The sequence below is a fragment of the Dipodomys merriami genome, unplaced genomic scaffold, assembly GCF_024711535.1.
Source record: "Dipodomys merriami isolate MVZ:Mamm:240054 unplaced genomic scaffold, mDipMer1.0.p SCAF_39, whole genome shotgun sequence".
Lineage (NCBI taxonomy): Eukaryota > Metazoa > Chordata > Mammalia > Rodentia > Heteromyidae > Dipodomys > Dipodomys merriami.
In genome coordinates, this window is record NW_027205492.1 from 9,515,344 (window position 1) to 9,535,147 (window position 19,804).

General features: G+C 45.0%; 1 protein-coding gene across 3 annotated transcripts in view; it reads left to right on the plus strand.

Annotated features, from left to right (window-relative positions):
- Tshz2 (teashirt zinc finger homeobox 2) overlaps nucleotides 1–19,804 on the plus strand; it is a 391,461-nt gene that overhangs the window by 215,536 nt on the left and 156,121 nt on the right. The window contains exon 3 of one of the 3 annotated variants that reach the window (XM_069990015.1): nucleotides 14,725–19,750. In XM_069990015.1, coding sequence (XP_069846116.1) covers nucleotides 14,725–17,801 — 3,077 coding nt within the window. In that variant the 3' untranslated portion in view covers nucleotides 17,802–19,750. Of the gene's footprint in view, nucleotides 1–14,724; nucleotides 19,751–19,804 lie in introns of those variants that run through there. The other 2 variants (XM_069990014.1, XM_069990016.1) reach the window with 2 other exon arrangements.

Sequence of the window (19,804 nt, forward strand, 5' to 3'; positions counted from 1 at the left end):
AGCCAATGATATGGATGTAATGAACATGTCACATTGATTCACATGTAATTTTTCCCAACACATTATTGTTTAGCAACACTCGTTAGCGGCCAAGTGCAAAGTTCACCAGCTCAGCAGAAATCAGCAAGCTGAAGATCATCAATGGCTGGCGAAAGGTCTGTCCACCTCTTACCCTTCTTCTTGGCCCCATCCTGTGACCCAATTGTGCCTCAAGAGTCTTGTTTTCCTTAAATTCCTTCTGGGTGACTGTCAACTTGACACTTGTCCCTGCAGGTACCAGCTCATCCATCCTCTCTGTGAAAATGTGGTTATCCTAACTAGAGGTCCTTTCATGTTTTATTATGAGTTGACCGAGCTCTTTTAATAGAAGCAGTGTTTTTTTTTATTATTGTTGTATCTGCTATTGCTTGCCTATTTATGATCTGGATGTATAACATAGTCGATCACTTGTTTGTTTTTGAGACAAGGTCTTGCTGTGTAGTCCAGGCTCACCTGGAAATTGTCATCTCCTTCCTTCAGCTCTAACAGTTGCCTCTGGTTTTAAGCAAGCAATCTTGTCCTCCTTTTTCATATAAATGCTATAATCTTAATGCAAGGTTGCAATGCAAGATTCGTCTGTGAAGACTTCTTGGATAATAAAAGAAACATGTCCACCTGTGCTATTCTCACCAGCACAGAGCAGGACGTGGTAGAAACTGACGTGAATGAGCTAGAACACAGGCCCAGGGAAGGCAGAGTCTCTGGGGGTGTAATAAGCTCGTTTTGAGGCTGGGGCCTGTGTCATTCTGGGGCTGTGGTTTTAGGGAAGCTGTTTCACTTCTGGAAGCTGACGAGTCCTCATCTTTAAAGCCTGCACTAATGCTGTCACACCCACCTTTGGAGAGTTGTGAAGTCCCAATAAGACAGCAACAAATCCAGGCCACTTACTAAGTGGTGCTGTTAGACTCTTGTCCACATTGGGAGCAGCTGGTAAACAAACAGGGTTTCGACACTGTAATATAGAATACCGTCTTCACAGCAAAACAGGGTCAGATGGAGGTCTCAAAATCAATGCTCCTAATTGATTTTAGCAGAGTAGCTCTCATGGGTATTTGAAGCCCAACTTCACTCTCTTGAATCACACCCAGCTTAAGTAATAGGGAAAAACCCTTCCAAGCCCAAGTGAGAAGCACTTTGTTCTCTGGTCTGTACTCCGGCCGTTGAACCAGCTGGCTTAGCCTCAGAGTCTTTGTGCAAGATGTTCACGTGTGCCTGCGTACTTATCTGCAGGCCTCTGGTTGGGGGAGGGGAGCAGGTCTTTCCTCTACGTATGAAAAATACAGCTGAGGAAGAGATACTGCCCCCACGGCTAGGAAAGATGAGATTATTTGTAAGTGGCTTGTTAAAGAGCACATGATTTTCTTCAGAAGCTGACGCGATTTATCATGTTATTATATATTTAGGGACTCTTGGAAAATGCTGTTATTTACTCAACCGACTGTGCATATAGACTATTTAAAGCAGATTTTTGACCCAGTAGACTGCACAAGCTCCATCCATCCTTTCAATGAGTATGTGGGGGCTCTTAAATATGCAGATTATTGTCACAATAGACTACCAGCAGGACGAACATACTCCAAACGGGTACAGTGAAGTCACTGGGGGACAATTTGTCTCTAAAAAGCATTTTTAAGGCAGACCTATTCATATAACCAGGTTCTATGGCTTTGGAGGGGACTTTTTGTTTTCAGAGCATGCTTTGTGCTTTGGTTTTTGTTTGTTTGTTTGTTTTGGTCTGTGGACATCTCATATAACAATACTTGCTCTCCACTGAATACTCAGGAATCCCACCAAGAGTGTACGTTGGTTTTATTTTAACAGGCTAAAGAACCATTCTGTTCGGCTACTGCAAATTTGTGGCTTGTTTGTTTGTTTGTTTTAATTCAAGGTAGAATCGGATAGTAATATTTCATGGCAAACAACAAATTGTCCTCTGCTAACTGGAAAAAGAAATAAGGAATATGTTTGACAGAGTAAAGGGTAGCTGGCTGGCAGGGAGGAGCCAGTGCCCTTGTGAGAATCAAGAAAGCAGAATCATCAAGTGACCTCTGCATGGCTGACCTGCTCTAACCAGGGTATCTTTAAGCCACAGGGTCCGAATTCAAATTCTGTGGCATGAGAGTCTGATTGGCCAAGCTGGGGTCATGTGTCTGTACCTTAATAAAAGGAGTAAGAGAGTGAAGGAAAAGAGTGCTCATATTTTTGCTTCATTTCCCTACTCTGTAATTATCAAATAGATAAGCACACAAGTCACACAATGTTACCTTGATAGTTTTTGTTTGTTTGTTTTTTGGAAAACAATCCACATGCCTTGAAATTTCATGGAATTAAACCCCTGGTGACTATACTTTGTGTGCATGTAAAAGAGCAGGCTTTACACCCCTAACAGGGGCATTCTTACATCACTTCCAAGCTGATTCTATACCTTTAAAAAAGTCTGAGCCAGCCAGGCACCAGTGGCTCATGTCTATAATCCTAGCTACTCTGGAAGCTGAGATCTGAGAAGAGCAATTCAAAGTCAGCCCTAGCAAGAAAGTCCATGAGACTCTTATCTCCAATTTACTAACAAAAAAAAAACAAAAAACAAAAAAATGGAAGTGGAGCTGTGGCTCAAGTGGTAGAGCACTTGCCTTGAGCAAATAAAGGTTAAGGACAGCGCCCAGGCCCTGAGTTCAAGCCGCAAGACCAGAACACTCAAAAACAGTCTGATCCAGACCCAGATATGTCAAGGACTTCATATACTCATTCATATATAGAAACGTTGACCTCCCCAAAGTTAAGAGTAGAATAGTGCTTATCAGAAGCTGGAGAAGATAAAGGGAGGTTCACCAATGGTACGATGTTACTGTACCCAACCATAATGAACAGAGAAGATTTTACATGTTCTCAACACAAAAACGTGATGAATGATTATGATGATACAGAGCCTAGTAGCCTTGATTTAATCAGTATGCAACATACACATGGTTAGAAACATCACATTGTAAGTACCCTACACACACAACATGTGCATTCTTATGCACACAAGGATATATACACCAAGGAAACTACATCATGCAAAATGTGTGTCCGTGCATCAACAAGCTCGAAGTGTTGGTGAGAGTGCATGCATTGCTAGATGTGCATTGGTGGATCACTGCAGGAGATTAAATTCTAGCACATGGAGTTCTCCTCCCTCCTCCATCTCCTTCTCCTGGGAGAAGAGGCAATCTGGTGCTATAGGAGAGGACCCTGACCCAGAGATCTAAGCACTTCCCTATTTACCCATCTCCTTTATAGGTCAGGGCACAGAAAAGATGACAGGTCTTGAAAAGACCATTCTTAAATTAGCCCTAACCTAAAATCAAAGGGTCAAAACCCCCCTGGAGACTTTTCTCCTTAGATTATTCCAGTCATCAATTGGAAGAGATCGAAGGCCTTTCTGTATCCCCCGGAAGTTGAACAGTTTCCAAGAACAGTTTCATCCAACTGTCCAGGGCACATGTGGTCACACATCACACTTGCTGTTTTATATAAATTGGCTCATTTAAAAGCTAACCTAGTTAATTAGGAAAGAAAATAGGTCAGGATTTACTTGGCAGAGTTACCAGCGCCCTTTAGAAATGTGAATCCCTTTTATCATTAACTTTGGTTTGTTTGTTTCTTGTCCGTAAAACTACTCCATCAGAGAAGAGCATTTAAATGAATCCTCAAGGAATTGGTTGGGAATAACACTGGTAGTCTAATGGATTTGTTTTTCCAGACAAAACTTGAAAGAGTAAATAGCAAAACTCCTGAGACATCCGTCTGGGTTACCCTGTCTTTATGACTGTGATTTTGGTCTTGTGATGATGAGAGCAGAGCATATTGACCTCTTTGCAGTTCTCAAACTTAGTCTTCAGAACCATCTTCAAGCCAGGTACTAACTTTCCTTAACTCCAATACATAAAAGGACAGACTGACCGAGTCCCCTCAGCAGTTGCTAGACAATGTGAGATGAGCTAGAGAGAGGATCTGACCCCAAGTAGCACTCATAGGCCAGTGCCATGCTTCCTTTTTGCTTCTCTTGCATAGTCAAAAGAGATCTCCTCTGGGCTTCCCTCTGATCTGTGGATGACCAGAAGCTACCTGAAGGTACGTTGATGTTGGTTGATTATTCAGCCAATTGGGACCAATGAGTAAAATCGAAGCCTGTTGGATAGGAAAGCATACTTAGCTGATGGCATCACTCATTCATGTATATTTGTGTACTCAGTAAATGTTTGAGTAGCCTGTGCTGTGGGTGGCAATGATACTCAGAGAACATGAGAGTCTCATTGAGAAGAGACTAGCTTGTAAGTGTATTGCAAACTCACACAAGGAAACCCAACATACAAAGTCAGGAACTGAAATGGAAAATAACATTGGTCGTTAGGGCTTTGAGGAGAGTGGGTAGAGGCACCAGAGATCAGGAGTCCCTGTGAAGAGGATCGTTGCAGCAGAGACTGAAGGCACGAGGGAGACAGACACAGAAAGGGAAATCGTATGTCCATGAGCTGGGAGAAAGTGAGGATTTAATCAATGTAGGGGGCAGGCAGAAGACTTTTGCAAATCCTAAGCACAATAGATGTCTGATGGGGTTGGGAATGGGGTAGATGGAGGGATGGTGGAGGGGGTGGCACTGATCAAGATACGTTGTACACAATTGACATATTGAATTGAAACCCCTCCATACAGCCTCTTAAAGATAATTTAAAAATGTTTAATATTATGAAAGGGGGGAGATAGTGGAGGTAGATCTGAGCTGGAAGCAGATGATCTCAGAGACAAGTAACAGAGGGCTGAGTCTACATTTATTCTGCAAATAGACTCAGATTCAAAATCTAAGTTCCTGCATGTGGCTCAGTGGATGTAACATTCTCAATGATCCAATGTCATCATCCGCACAGAGGGAAATTAAAAGACAGGACTACTGTGGTGACAGAATAATATTTTATGCATAAAGAAACTAGACCAGCTGGACACCGGTGGCTCACGCCTGTAATCCTAGCTATTCAAGAGGCTGAGATCTGAGGATCATGGTTCAAACCCAGGCAGGAAAGTCAGAGAAACGCTTATCTCCAAAAAGCCACCAGAAAACCAGAAGTGGAGCTGTAGCTCAAGTGGTAGAGCACTAGCCTTGAGCTGAAGAGCTGAGGGACGGCGCTCAGGCCCAGAGTTCAAGCCCCATGACCAACAAAAAATGAAAAAAAGAAAGGAGAGCATTACTCTTACAAGTACGTCGATTACTTGGCTGCAAGGTTGATAACTGGGTCCAGGTGTATCCAGGAGCTTGAACTAGGAGCTCTTCCCATCCTTAGATTTGATCTGATGTACCACAGAGAAAACCCAGACCTGTGTCTAAGTGGAAGGGACAGACAGGAATTCTATTTGGTGGGTTGGTCACAATGTTGACCAATCCAACATGAAGAAAGATAGAAGGATTTAATCATCAGAGCTATTCATTATAAGGCTGGGGGGGAAATCTCAAAGCCCCTTTCCCTGTTCTGATCTTGGTCTAATGACATGGAAGGTCTTTCTATGACTCTAGAGAGACAGCAAACACTTTTTTTTAACTGAAACGTAAAAGCCAGACTGCTTCCTGACAGTGCCAATTTAGCCTCTCTGAGGTAACAGTGGGCTTTTTCTTTCTTTTTTTTTTCTTAGTGGTCATAGCCATGAACTTAGCAAAAGAAGCAGGTTAAAATGTGTCCGTGCTTGGCTAATGCAGTTAGACATTTTTGAGAAAAGGCAATGAGAAGTCATTATCCATTATCTGCATGAAATATTTCAGAGAAAAAAGCGCCAGTTGCCAAAAGAAAAAAAAAAGGAAAAGAAAGGAAAAAGAAAAAGAAAAGACAAGGTGTTTGACTTCAAGCCAGACAAGAAGGAAACAAGATCACCTTCTAGCTCTGTGGGATGGTTGTGCTAACGACATGACTTCAAGTAAAACTAGAATATAAGTCAGAAAAAGTACAGATGGTGCTTTGGTTTCACATACTTTCTGAAGGTCACTCTGAGCAATGATTCACTGTCCCTTTTCTTGGCAAAGGAATGAAAATAAAAACTCTTCAGTCTTACAAGGGACTATATATAGATATGTGTGCACATAAATAGGAACATATATAATACATATGTATGTGTATATATATATATATATATATATATATATATATACATACATGCATACATATAGACGGATGGTTATAAATCCTTATCTGGGAAAATGATAGGAAAGAAGTGTGCAGATTTTGCTGAGAAAAGTTGTTACAACCTGAAAAATCAAAGTCTAAAAAAAAAAAACTTAATTTGCTAGTAGAGCCTCAGTCCTGTTGTGCAGTTTCTTTGTTTTCTCTGTTTTTCTTCCCCAGCTCCTGATTTATAGCTCTCTCGGTGTGAGGATAATATAAGAATAATGATTTCTAAAGTAGAGCTACCAGAAAGCTTATGAAATGGCCCCTTCTCACCTTCTCCATGAATATTTTCTCACTCTGCTTGTTTAAATTGTCACCAAGACCTGTCCCAATAATAATACATGCTGCACTGAAATTCTAGGTAGCTGACTATAAAGCATTTTTCTTGGAGACCTTCCGCTTTGAACATTAGTCATTTCCCTCAATGCAAAGCCAGAGGCCTCCAACAAAGATCTCTTTCCCTCCAATGGTGGGTTGGTTTATTTCTTGAGGACTGCACACATTACCATTATGGGTAATGACCTAAAAAACTTACTCTCTTCCATGCTTATGCATTGCTTCTATAGAAGTTCCCAAAGCATACACCACTGGCTCCTTGTAGAACTGATCTGATAGTAAATAATAGCCCTGATCCAGTGGAAACTCTTTGCTGCATGTGACAGTCACAAAGCTGGGTCATATCTAACGCAAATAGGATCTCAAAGCTGCTGGCTTGCAGTAAGATTTATAGCCAGCAAAGAAAGCTGCAGTCAACTGATCCCAGCCATCTGTTGGTTCAGGATAAAGCTATGGGTATGAGTTTATGAAGCATCTAAGCCCAAAGCTGGAAAGTTGGGAGGAGGAAGTTCTGCTGCCTCGATATCTCCCACATACACTCCTCGCAACTTTACAAAGCATATACTAGTGGTATTCTTATGTTTTAGTTGCAGATACCATGCCTTTGAGAGTTCCCAAGATTTTCCAAACTCAAGTCGGCGTGATTCCCAAGGCTGATATGCCCACTTTCCAATACCCACGGATCAGTCCTTGAAGCCATGGTTTATTTTCCAAGCAGTACAAGCTGGGAGCAGTTGTCTAAGGGACTTGCCATCTAAGAGGCAGTGGTTGCTCAGCCCTCCACAAATGAGTTCCCAGACGCATGTGGCAACATTGAGGAGCACAGATGTGACTACTACTGAGCACTCCTGATCCCTTTGGAACTCTCCAATCTTCTTCGAGCCAATGAATCCCATACGGGTCCTTGGGAATCGTGCCTCATCTACAGGCTTGGAGTGGGTGTGGGATTCCGCATTTCTAGCATGTTTCTGGGCACTGCTGTGGATATGGTGGTCGAAAGCCCATTTTGAGTAGCAAACATTTCTAGTACATCATCTTCCTCTTCTCCTTTGTCCTCAAAAAGGCCTGAGGAGGCAGGAAAGGCTTAGGATGAATGCTACTGTGTGAGATTAATACATGAGGAAATGGAATTAAAGAGCTAACCAGAAAATGGAGTTAGAGAGAAAACTAGCAAAACATCCCAGATTTTCCCCTCCGTGGGGCTCCTAGAGTCCCCCAGGCTCAGAGGCTCCAAACAAAATGGATTCCAGGCACATCAAGTTTTATCTGTGTAATTGGCCAAACAAAATATGTAGTGACCCTAGGCTGACTCAGTGAACAGCAGTTACATTTTCTGTTGTGGCCCCAAATGTCCAGCTACCCACAGCCCTTTAGTGTCTGTCTGCCTAACTGAATGTTCATTGTTACTTATCTTTGCAGTCCAGGATTGTTTTATTTCTCACATCACCTACTGCACCCACTTCACACACCTGCTTTCCTCCCATAAGGTATGACCTTCCTCCATGACCCTTTTTTCTCCCAATTTTATATCCAGCTTCTGTGGGAAACTCATCTCTCACCTCTCCCTGTTTTCTTTGGTCTTTGGAGAGCCATTATGGTGGAAGTCTCCTCACCCCCCCCATCCCCACCCGAAACTTGCCTAAAGTATCTTGCCTATGGTAGCTGCAGAATAAATATTTCTTGAATAAATGCATAAACAGAGGAACCACAAAGGGTTGACTGAAACGAGCTTCATCCTCTTTGGCTAGAGACCCAGATGTAGAAAAAGTCACAAGGCACTAACTAGAAACAAGTTTCACAGTTTGAAGATCTGGGACAACGGCCCAAGAATGTGTCAGCAAGTCCAGTACATAAATAGACATTTTTGCTTTCATACAGATAGGCATCCATCATCCAATGAACTGAACAGGAAACAGACAAGAGGCATTGTTGATGACCTTCAGAAAGTTCTTCATTTCCATGGAGTACTTCCGGTGTCAGGAGCCGCGCCCTGTCACTATCCACTCTGTACTCCAGCTCCATCCGACAAGGAGCTCTACTTGTTTGGTTCTGCTCTGGCATTCAGGTGGGGGAGTGACAAACCCTCGACCATGGTGAATAAGCTACACTGACATTAATGAGTCATGTGTGGTGTGACATGGATGAAAAAATCCAAATGCCAAGAATTGCGTTGATGCTGTTGAAAGTTTTCCTGTTTGGAAATGTTTGAAACTCAGATGATTTCTCCAGACAGCAGGGAAGGGAGAGGGTGGGCCTTGGTGTACAATACTCAGACCCTCCATGGGTGCCATAGTGTCAGGGATCCCTCCAGTCTCCCACTGACTGAACTCAAAAGCATAAGGGTCCCCCGAGACCCTTACTCTGGACCTAGCCCCCACTGGAAAAGTAACTCGGCTTTCTTGAACACTAAATCTTCTTTCTCTCTGTTCAGCCTGCCAACAAGAGTACCAATTAGTGCCAATAATAACATACAAGCTAACAGACTTAGACCACAGTCGCCAAAACACTGAAGGCTCGTGACAGGGAGGCCTTAACCCATGTCATCATTTAGCACACCTACTGGGGACATGGCAAGAAATGCTCCTCTCCCTCCTTCACATCTGCCTTGCATGCTGCAGACTCATCCTGGGATTTTAAACTGTCATTTATGGAAGTAGATTGGCGAAAATGAGCCTGTCACTGTTGGGTGTGCTGTTAAATGAGATCTTGGTTGAATTCCGGCTTGTTTTTGAAAAATCAGCCTTCTTGAGTTTTAAAACTGTGCTTGGGTTAAGATTGTCCCGTCTCTAACACATTTAACAACCTGCCATTTGCTTTCATTAGTAAATACCGGCGAATGGAGTTTGAAGACAACTACAGAAACGTATGTGAACAAGCATCAAGCCATCTGTGAATTTTTTTCCACAATTTTACTTAAATCATTTTGAGTAGAAGCTTTCAGATGAATTGAACTGCTATAAAAAAAAAAAAAAACAGGCAATCCTTTTGCATCCTTTAACATTTAACCCAAGAAGATATTTCTGAAATTTAAGGGTTTTTCTAAATTTTGCACACACATAAAAAGTTTTCAGGAGAGATGCTACACTAATAATATTTCTCCTTATTTTTTTTTGGCAGTACTGGGATTTAAACTCAGGGCCTCATACTTGTTCTGCTAGCCTACTACCACTGGAGCCATGCATCCAGCCTTGCTTTTTGCTAGTTAGTTGGAAATGGAGCGTTGCAGACTTTTTGGCCTGAGCTGGTTTTGAACTGCAGTCTTCCCAGTCTCTGCTTCCTGAATAGCGAGGGTCACAGATGTGAGCCATTGGTTCCAGGCCATTTCTCCCTTTTTAAATAAAGAGTTCATGCAATATCTCCCCTAGTTTGGTGTGGAAGAGATCACCGAACAGTTAATAAAGTTTATCTTTGTTTTTTATGGGAAAATTAATCCATGACTTCAAAGATGCTATGTGTGAATCTATGTCAGACTTCAAATATGTAGGTTTGCTTAGGTAGCTGATGAAGAGAACACCACATGGTATTTAGGCAGGAAGAGAAGTTTTATTTCCAAACTGCTGCCCTGCCACACATGGTGGAGATGAACATGGCCAAAAGGGGATGAACCACCCCAGGCCATGTCTTATCTAGACCAGGGGCAGGGAGAAGGTGTGGCCAAGGTGAGGGAAGGTATGGCCAGCTGGCTGTGGATGTGGCCTCAGAGCCTGGGACCCTCCCATGGTCCATGGGAGGCATGACGGGGGGGGGGGGGGGGGGGTAGTCCAGGATGTGACCTCAGAGGAGGGAGGAGGGGACTGCTTCCAGGTGTTCCAGTTACCTAGGTGACACAGGTACTGGGTGGAGACTTAACCAAGAGGAGGGGGGAGGTCATCTGCATAGGGCCTGCACTTCCAGGGTGGACTTTACAGAAAGAAAGAAGAAAAGAAGGAAAGAAAGAAAGAAAGAAAGAAAGAAAGAAAGAAAGAAAGAAAGAAAGAAAGAAAGAAAGAAAGAAAGAAAGAAAGAAAGAAGAGAGATAGAGGGAAGAAAGGAAGGAAGGAAGAAGGGAAGGAGGGAGGGAGGGAGATGGAAGGAAGGAAGGAAGGAGAGGGAGAGAAAGGAAAGAAAGAAAGAAAGAAAGAGAGGGAAGGAGGGAGGGAGGGAAGGAAGGAAGGAAGGAAGAAGGGAAGGAGGGAGGGAGGGAGATGAAAGGAAGGAAGGAGAGGGAGAGAGAGAAAGGACAGAAAGAAAGAAAGAAAGAAAGAAAGAAAGAAAGAAAGAAAGAAAGAAAGAAAGAAAGAAAGAAAGAAAGAAAGAAAGAAAGAAAGAAAGAGAGAAAGGGGGGAGGGAGGGAGGGAGGGAGGAAGGGAGGGAGGGAGGGAGGGGGGAATATTATAACAATAGGCTGTAGTAACTAAAGCATTAACACCAAGTCACTCCATTGAGCAATGGCAGCCGCATTTGAGCATCTTGTGCAGGGCTCATGGGGTGGAAGAGAAATGATCTTTATGACTGACACTGATACAAAGAACTGAGAGTCTGCTTATGAGTTAGCTGTCCCATGGATGGATTCATTTCCTGTGGCAAGAGGTAGGATTAGAAATTTAGGTTGGGAAAGGGGATGTTTACAAAGTTGGATCTTCCACCAAGAATCAGCAAGATGTTTTCAAGAGCCCTTTCTCAATGCATCCCATTGTCATTGTGATGGTTCTCATTTGTTAAATAACTATTCATAAGAATAAACTTGCCATTCATCCACTGTTTACAAGAGTTACAACATGATGCCATCTGATTAACGAAATCAAGAGAGCAGGAGAGCCAGAGAACAAGAGAGAGAGAGAGAGAGAGAGAGAGAGAGAGAGAGAGAGAGAGAAAGAGAGAGAGACTCATTATCCACCCTGATCACCCATATTCTGTCTGCCTTTCCTTCCTTGCCTCTGCTGCCAGGGGCAAACAAAATCACTTAAGTCAAGTGCACAGTTTTAAATGTATAATATGAAAATGTGTTTTTGAGAAACTCCTTGGAACCCTCAGCCATTGTTAAAATACACTCACTTTGACAGATGCTTTGGCACTTTTTTTTTTATGAGGCTTTTCAACGCGTTACCTTAACGGGTGCACGAGATTTAGTTTGCTCGGCAGATGAAAACAGACAAAAAGGGTCTCTCGGCACGAGTTACTCTTCTGTAAAGGTTATAGTAAACATGTCAATGCCTAATTAAGCAGAAAATTTTATCTGTATTGTGGGGGAGGCGGGTGCTGTCTCTGACTTTTCTCCTGGGGAATCCCATTTAGAAGGACAAAAGTAGATTGTGTGGTAGAGCTGGTCTGGAAAGCTGAGTGTCTAAATGTCAACTGAAAAACAAAAATCATATAAAGAGCACTTCTTTTCTCCTTGGAAAATGGCTACATTGGCTAAGTGGATTGCTTGCGCATGTACATGCATGCATTTGTGCAAGCGCGTGTGTTCCTGAGCACACACCACACAAAACGTGAATCACGCTCCACCTCCTACTCACTATCAAGCAGGGTGCTGGGCAGGAAAAATACCAACATGAAAAAAAAAATCCAGCAATGCCTGTAACTGATTTCCATGATGGAAAAATGGAAAAAGCTCTTTTCATTACCTCTAGATTTCTCCACTTGGTGTGTGTGTGTGTGTGTGTGTGTGTGCGCGCGCGCGCGCGCGCACGCACAACAGAACTCACACTTTTCTCAGTTTGCTGTGACCGCACTAACCTTAGTGTGGTGATAATATGTCACACCCTTTTCTTCACACCCAGAGTAACCCTATTTGATTGATAATTGCCTAACGCTGTCCTCAAAAGTGACCCTATTTGGTGAAGTGTGATAGCACATACTTGTAATTCCAGCACTCAGGAGGTGAAGACAGGAGGATCTCAAGTTCAAGGCCAGCTTGACCACAATGACAACATCAGAAAAGTAACCCTATTTGATTGATGGAATCTGTCTGATTTTTAAAATATCTTCCTTAGCCCGGTGACAAGCCATTTTATTCGTTTTAAAGCATAGAACTTTGTCCTTGAACTCAATGATCTAACCAGATCAGTGAGCCCAGAAATTAGCCCAGGTAAGAGGAAAGGCAAGGAGGATAGCAAGGATGGTCTAACCTGCTGTCTTTTTATTTTAACTAGTTTTCTTACACATAGCTGCCCCTCGTGAATGGTTACCTGACTCATCTGAGTCTTTGTTTCTCCACACCAATTTAAAGACCGGCAATAACAATTTAATGAACAATCCATTTGTCAACTCGCTGGGAAAACGCAAACAACTCTCCAATAACTAGAGAAAAACCAACAGAAGCCTAGAACCTATGGATGCACTGATTTTTTTTTTTTCATTTCACCTGGCTTTATGATTTCATGCCTGTGGGCTCTTGTCCCCGGCATTCTACAACTTTTCTTCCTGAGGTCATGATTATCTGTTTAGGCACATTTGGATCAAATTCCACTGCTTACCCTTTAACCTGTGGGCCTTGGCAAAGTTTCTGTGCTCTTTAAGGTAGTAACAGGAACTGAGTCCTGGGGTAGGAGATTTGGATTTTCTCATCCAACAGACTTAAGTTCATGTCATGATGCTGCAATCCTGCCTATGAGAGCCTGTATTAATTTTTCAACTTTACATCTCCAGTGTTTGCCATATAGGAAGTGAAAATAATAGTAACAATAATCAGTAATAATCTACTCTGTGGGCCTATCAGAAGACATGAATGAATGCATTTTCAGGTGTTAGTGTGGGTTCCAGGAGATGGCAAATTTCCCCAATTAATATTTCTCATCACCATCTGCTCTGGTGTTTGTGACCATGGCTGCCTTATTCCTAACAACCCCCTTTGCCCTCAAAGTCCTTCCACCCAGACCTGTAGTCCAGGAGGATGGAATTAACCGTGCTTGCTCTTACATGTTGTCCAAATAGCTGCCAGCTACCAAGAGGGAGAGAGAAACTCTAAGGAGAAATGCTGTATTAAGATCATGCAAGCCTTGCAAATCTTGAGCTGAATCTCTTTTTCTTAGATACATCATTGGTTGCATTGTATCCACTTGGTTCTGAAAGGCCAGGTGAAGAAAATGAACCCCTGGACACAAATAGCCACTTTGCCCACCCCCACCCCAGCCCCCATTGATGGATATTTGCCCATTAATTCCCTTTGCAGCTGGCTCTCTCATGTCTTCATTTTCCCTATGCAATTACTGGTCCTAAATCCTTGCAGCGAAGGGAAAGCAGGCATCCCAATAGCATTTTGCATCTACAAATCAAACATATAATTGGCATCTCAGGACGGGTACCCACAAATCACAGTGCATTTGAAATTACACCAACAAGATCGACAGTCATTTTCAGGCTTGTCTGGAAAGGTCTTCATAAACCTGTTTGAGAATAATAGAACAGTCCCCAAATCTCCCATTCTAACACCATTTGCCATTACTTTAAAAAAGCATTATATTCGCTGAGCTGACGTAATTTTTCAGCTATCAATGGAAGATTTTATTTGCATACTCCATGATCTCTCCTTCTGCTGTACGTCTCTCTGTGAATAAAAATGTTATAAGGAAAAGACATTGCCTATCAAAAACATATTGGCTGGGTATCCAGAAGTCCGAGTGCTCAAACTCTGACTTATTTAGATGAGCCTATGTCAATATAGCCGAATATTTTGGTCAACTTTGTCATTGAATCACCAATGATCAAATTTCAGGGTTGTTTTTTTTTTTTTTTTTTTTTTTGGTAAGCCAACTTCCTTCCCTGAAAGGACTTGAATGGGATTTGCATTTCAATCCAGAGTTCCACAGTCATGTGCATGGATTTTGCCAGTCCCAATATAGTGATCTTAGAACAACAGTCCTTAAACATAAAATTGTTAACTGGAGGTGCTAGGCATTTGTAGAAAATGGTGAATCTTGCAGATTTAAGAAGAACAAGGCAGAAGCTGGCACAGAAGACATCATTTGACTTTGCCCTCCCCATGCTGCCCTGCCCCCCCTTCCCTCCCCGCCCCAGCCCCCACCCATACCATCTCTCTTGCTTGCAGTTCACGCATGTCCAGATCAACTAACTGACTGTGTAGTTCAGCCCAGAATGCACTTGGTCTGGGTGGGGAAATGGGACGGGATCTTGTAACTGGTTACGTTTATGTCATCCTCTTCTCCTTCTCTCGCAGGCTATGTCCAGGAGGAGCAGCTGAAGGAAGAGGAGGACATCAAAGAGGAAGAAGAGGAGGAGGAGGACAGTGGTTCCGTGGCTCAGCTTCAGGAGAGCAATGACACAGGGACCGATGAGGAGCTAGAAACAGGCCCAGAGCAGAAAGGCTACTTCAGCTGCCAGAACTCTCCAGAAAGTCACTTGTCCAATCAGGACGCGGAGAACGAGTCTTTGCTGAGTGATGCCAGCGACCAAGTGTCAGATATCAAGAGCATCCGCGGCCGAGATGCCACTCACAAGAAAGCAAGCGCACACCCCAAGCCTCCGAGCGAAGGCCACAACTGTATGGACAAAATGACCGCCGTCTACGCCAACATCTTGTCCGACTCCTACTGGTCAGGCCTGGGCCTCGGCTTCAAGGTGTCCAACAGTGAGCGGCGGAATTGTGAGACTCGGAATGGCAATGGCAAGAGCGATTTTGATTGGCACCAAGACGCCCTGTCCAAAAGCCTCCAGCAGAACTTGCCTTCCCGCTCCGTGTCCAAGCCCAGCCTGTTCAGCTCGGTGCAGCTGTACCGACAGAGCAGCAAGGTGTGCGGCACGGTGTTCACTGGAGCCAGCCGCTTCCGCTGTCGGCAGTGCAGCGCGGCCTATGACACCCTGGTCGAGCTGACTGTGCACATGAACGAAACGGGCCACTACCAAGATGACAACCGCAAAAAGGACAAGCTGAGACCCACAAGCTACTCAAAACCCCGGAAAAGGGCCTTCCAGGATATGGACAAAGAGGATGCTCAAAAAGTGCTGAAATGTATGTTTTGTGGGGACTCCTTCGATTCCTTACAAGACTTGAGCGTCCACATGATCAAAACAAAACATTACCAAAAAGTGCCTTTGAAGGAGCCAGTACCAACCATTTCCTCCAAAATGGTCGCCCCGGCGAAGAAACGCGTCTTTGATGTCAATCGGCCTTGCTCTCCAGATTCAACCACGGGATCGTTCGCAGACTCCTTTTCTTCCCAGAAGAGTGTCAACCTGCCACTGTCCTCCAACAACCGGTACGGTTACCAGAACGGGGCCAGCTACACCTGGCAGTTCGAGGCCTGCAAGTCCCAGATCTTAAAGTGCATGGAGTGCGGGAGTTCCCATGACACGCTGCAGCAGCTCACCACACACATGATGGTCACCGGCCACTTTCTCAAAGTCACAAGCTCGGCCTCCAAGAAAGGCAAGCAGCTGGTGCTAGACCCCCTGGCGGTGGAGAAGATGCAGTCGTTGTCCGAGACTCCAAGCAGTGAGTGTCTGGCTCCCAAGCCATCGAGTAACTCGGTGATGGACTGCACAGCCTCTACGACTGAGTTAAAGAAGGAAAGCAAAAAGGAGAAATCGGAGGAGAGCCCCAAGGAGGAGAAAGTTGTGAAAAGCGAGGTCTACGAAGATCCACTACAGAAACCCTTAGACCCCACCATAAAATACCAGTACCTAAGAGAAGAGGATTTGGAGGACGGCTCAAAGGGCGGAGGGGACATTTTGAAGTCACTGGAAAACACAGTAACCACAGCCATCAACAAAGCGCAAAACGGAGCTCCCAGCTGGAGCGCCTACCCAAGCATCCACGCTGCCTACCAGCTGTCGGAGGGCACCAAGCCACCTCTGTCCATGGGACCCCAGCTACTGCAGATTCGGCCTAACCTGGCCCACAAGTTAAGGCCAATCGCACCCAAGTGGAAAGTCATGCCACTGGTGTCCGTGCCCACCAACCTGGCCCCGTACACCCAAGTGAAGAAGGAGGTGGAGGAGAAGGAGGAAGTCAGGAAGGAGGGTGGGAAGGGGAGTTCCGGAGAGGAGGCCTCCTCTTTCAGCCACACCGAGGGTGACTCCTTCACCAAAAGTGAACCCCCTTCAGAAGCCAGGAAGGCAGAGCCGTGTCCCCCGAAGGAGGAGGACAAGCCGATGAAGGAGAGCGGGGAGAAAGAGAAAGGCCAGCCCTTGGAGCCGGTGTCCTCCGTGTCTTCCCTCAGCAACGGGTGTGTTCTGGCCACTCACACCCCGGCCCTGCCCTGCATCAACCCGCTCAGCGCCCTGCAGTCCGTCTTGAACAACCACCTGGGCAAAGCCACAGAGCCCTTGCGCTCTCCTTCCTGCTCCAGCCCAAGCTCAAGCACAATGTCCATGTTTCACAAGTCAAATCTCGGCGTCATGGACAAGCCGGTCTTGAGTCCTGCCCCGACCAGACCTGCCAGTGTGTCCCGGCGCTACGTGTTTGAGAATAACGATCAACCCATCGACCTGACCAAGTCCAAAAGCAAGAAAGCCGAGTCCTCGCAAGCACAGTCCTGCACCTCCCCACCTCAGAAGCACGCTCTGTGCGACATCGCTGACATGGTCAAGGTGCTTCCCAAAGCCACCACCCCCAAGCCCGCCGCCTCCTCCAGGGTCCCGCCCGTGAAGCTGGAGATGGATGTCAGGCGCTTTGAAGACGTCTCCAGCGACGTCTCCACGCTACACAAGAGAAAAGGCCGGCAGTCTAACTGGAATCCTCAGCACTTGCTGATCTTGCAAGCTCAGTTCGCCTCCAGCCTCTTCCAGACATCCGAAGGTAAATACCTGCTCTCCGACCTGGGCCCTCAGGAGCGGATGCAGATCTCCAAGTTTACAGGGCTTTCCATGACCACCATCAGCCACTGGTTGGCCAACGTCAAGTACCAGCTAAGGAAAACAGGAGGGACGAAGTTTCTGAAAAACATGGATAAAGGACACCCCATCTTTTACTGCAGTGACTGTGCCTCCCAGTTCAGAACCCCTTCCACCTACATTACCCACTTAGAGTCTCACCTGGGTTTCCAAATGAAGGACATGACCCGGATGGCCGCAGACCAGCAAAGCAAGGTAGAGCAAGAGATTTCCCGGGTGTCGTCGGCTCAGAGGTCTCCGGAAACAATAGCTGGCGAAGAGGACACAGACTCTAAATTCAAGTGTAAGTTGTGCTGTCGGACATTTGTGAGCAAACACGCTGTCAAACTCCACCTAAGCAAAACGCACAGCAAGTCACCCGAGCACCATTCACAGTTTGTAACAGACGTGGATGAAGAATAGCTCTGCAGGTATGGGTTTGCTCCCAGGCCATGGTGACCGTGGCCTTGTGAGGCACTTGTGAAAGGGAGATGGGTCCCGCCTGCTTAGAAGCAGCCTGTGTCACGCAAGGCCAAGCAAGACGGTAGTTTGCTGTAGTTGTAGTCAACTTATTTTTATGAAAGACAGAAAAGAACCTGTTTGAGGAAGTCCTACCCATTCTCCCTCTCCTGTCCTTCAGTTTAAAGTGGGTAAGAGGGGGTGGAATAAAACACAATTAGAGAGATGCAGTTCACGGGTGACTGAGGCCTCGAGGTCTCCATGATACATGATATCCCCTTAGCGACCCAAGGCCCAATCTCCAGGGCCCAGCCCAGGCAACCCCTCATTTAAATGACTAATAGCAACCTCTCCTCCCACCTCGTTCACCTCCCGCCTTCCGCCTTCCCGCAGCAATGCTAATGACTTCCAGGGTGGGAAAGGTGAGCAGGTGGAAGGAGACAAGACTGCTAGGGGCCCTTCACGATACAGAGATTTCTTAATCAGTTCTGAATAGCTCACCGTTGTCTTTATTATTGTTACTTATAATTAATGCTTTCTGCAGCTTATTCTTAGCAATTGCTACCTTCCACCTCCTTCTCTGTGTTTATTTCCTACATTGATTTTACAACGACAGAGCAGGTTCCTTAAAGGAGATGGCAGGAAATATTCCCTGAAGAACACTGAGATGGGGGGTGGTGGGGAGAGAGAGAGAGAGAGAGAGAGAGAGAGAGAGAAAGATAGAGAAAGAGAGAGAGAGAACTTATTTTCTCCTCTCACCTTTTGGGTTTCAAGAGGAGAGATCAGTTTCAGGGTCCATCTTGCAAAGAGAAATATGACGCATCCTTGAGATTTTATTGGACCTCAAGAGACAAATGGCTCTGCATGGGGTCCCACCACTTGCAAGATCATGTGCATGTTGTGCTTTCTAGAAGACCATACCTTGTAGAGCCAACGTTGTCCAAACTTCCTGCATCACTCCGGGAGAGATGAGAAAGGAAGTCAAATGCCTGGGCAGATGTATGACACCAGTCGTTTTTAAATGTGGGACCTAAGTAAGTCTGGATCTCTTCCAAATCCCTTTTTGTCTTTTCCCTACCTCCTTTCCTTTGCCCTCCAGAATGACACCCTCACAGGCTAGGGACCCTAACACGTGCTCAGGTTGCCCTATTCTTGGAGCCATACCCCACCTGGAGAACTCAACTCGAACTCAAGCTTCTGGGCTCACCCAGTCCAGTGGATGCCATCTGCAAAACCCCAGAATCCCTCTCAGTTTACTCACTTACCCTAGATACCAACACAGAGTAGAAGTTTCCCCTAGAAGCCACTCTCTGTGGTAGGAGGATTTGTTTTTCAACAGGAGACTTTCAGGTTGGGCCACCCAGGTTTGGACAGTAAGTGAGTCTCAGGTAGAGAGAAGTATTTTGTACAGCTTTGGTCTCACCACACATAGGGAAAGAGGTGTCATGAGTGGAGTGAAAAGTTCAGTTGCCTGGTTGATCAGGCCTCCCTCCCTCCCTCAGTGAGAAGATCCTAAGCTTGTGGTTTATGGGGGCCCCCGCGGGAAGACATCTTTGTTGTGTGCATGTTTTCACCATGAGAATTTTCCCAGCATGATGTGTTCTGCTCACCTTTATTGAATGAAAAGCCAGCGTGCACCTGTGGAATTCGCGCGTGAGCTTGGGGTTCTGCAACACCCTATTTATTTGCTATATCACATTTTTTTCAATTTTATGTAACTTGCTATTATGCTCTTCTGGTCTTTTTTAAAAAAAAAAAAAAGAAAGAAAAAGAAAAAAAGGTGGACATACACAAAATACCTAGAGAAGAATGTTTCAAACCCTAGGATGTGGGTGGGGAGGGCAACCCATGGCAAAGAGAACAAATAGGTGATGTTCATTTTGTGCAATAATAAAGACCAATTTTCCACCTGTTAGGTTTGTTAATCATTTTTTAACTGCGATATGTAAATAGGGAGAAGGGAGAAG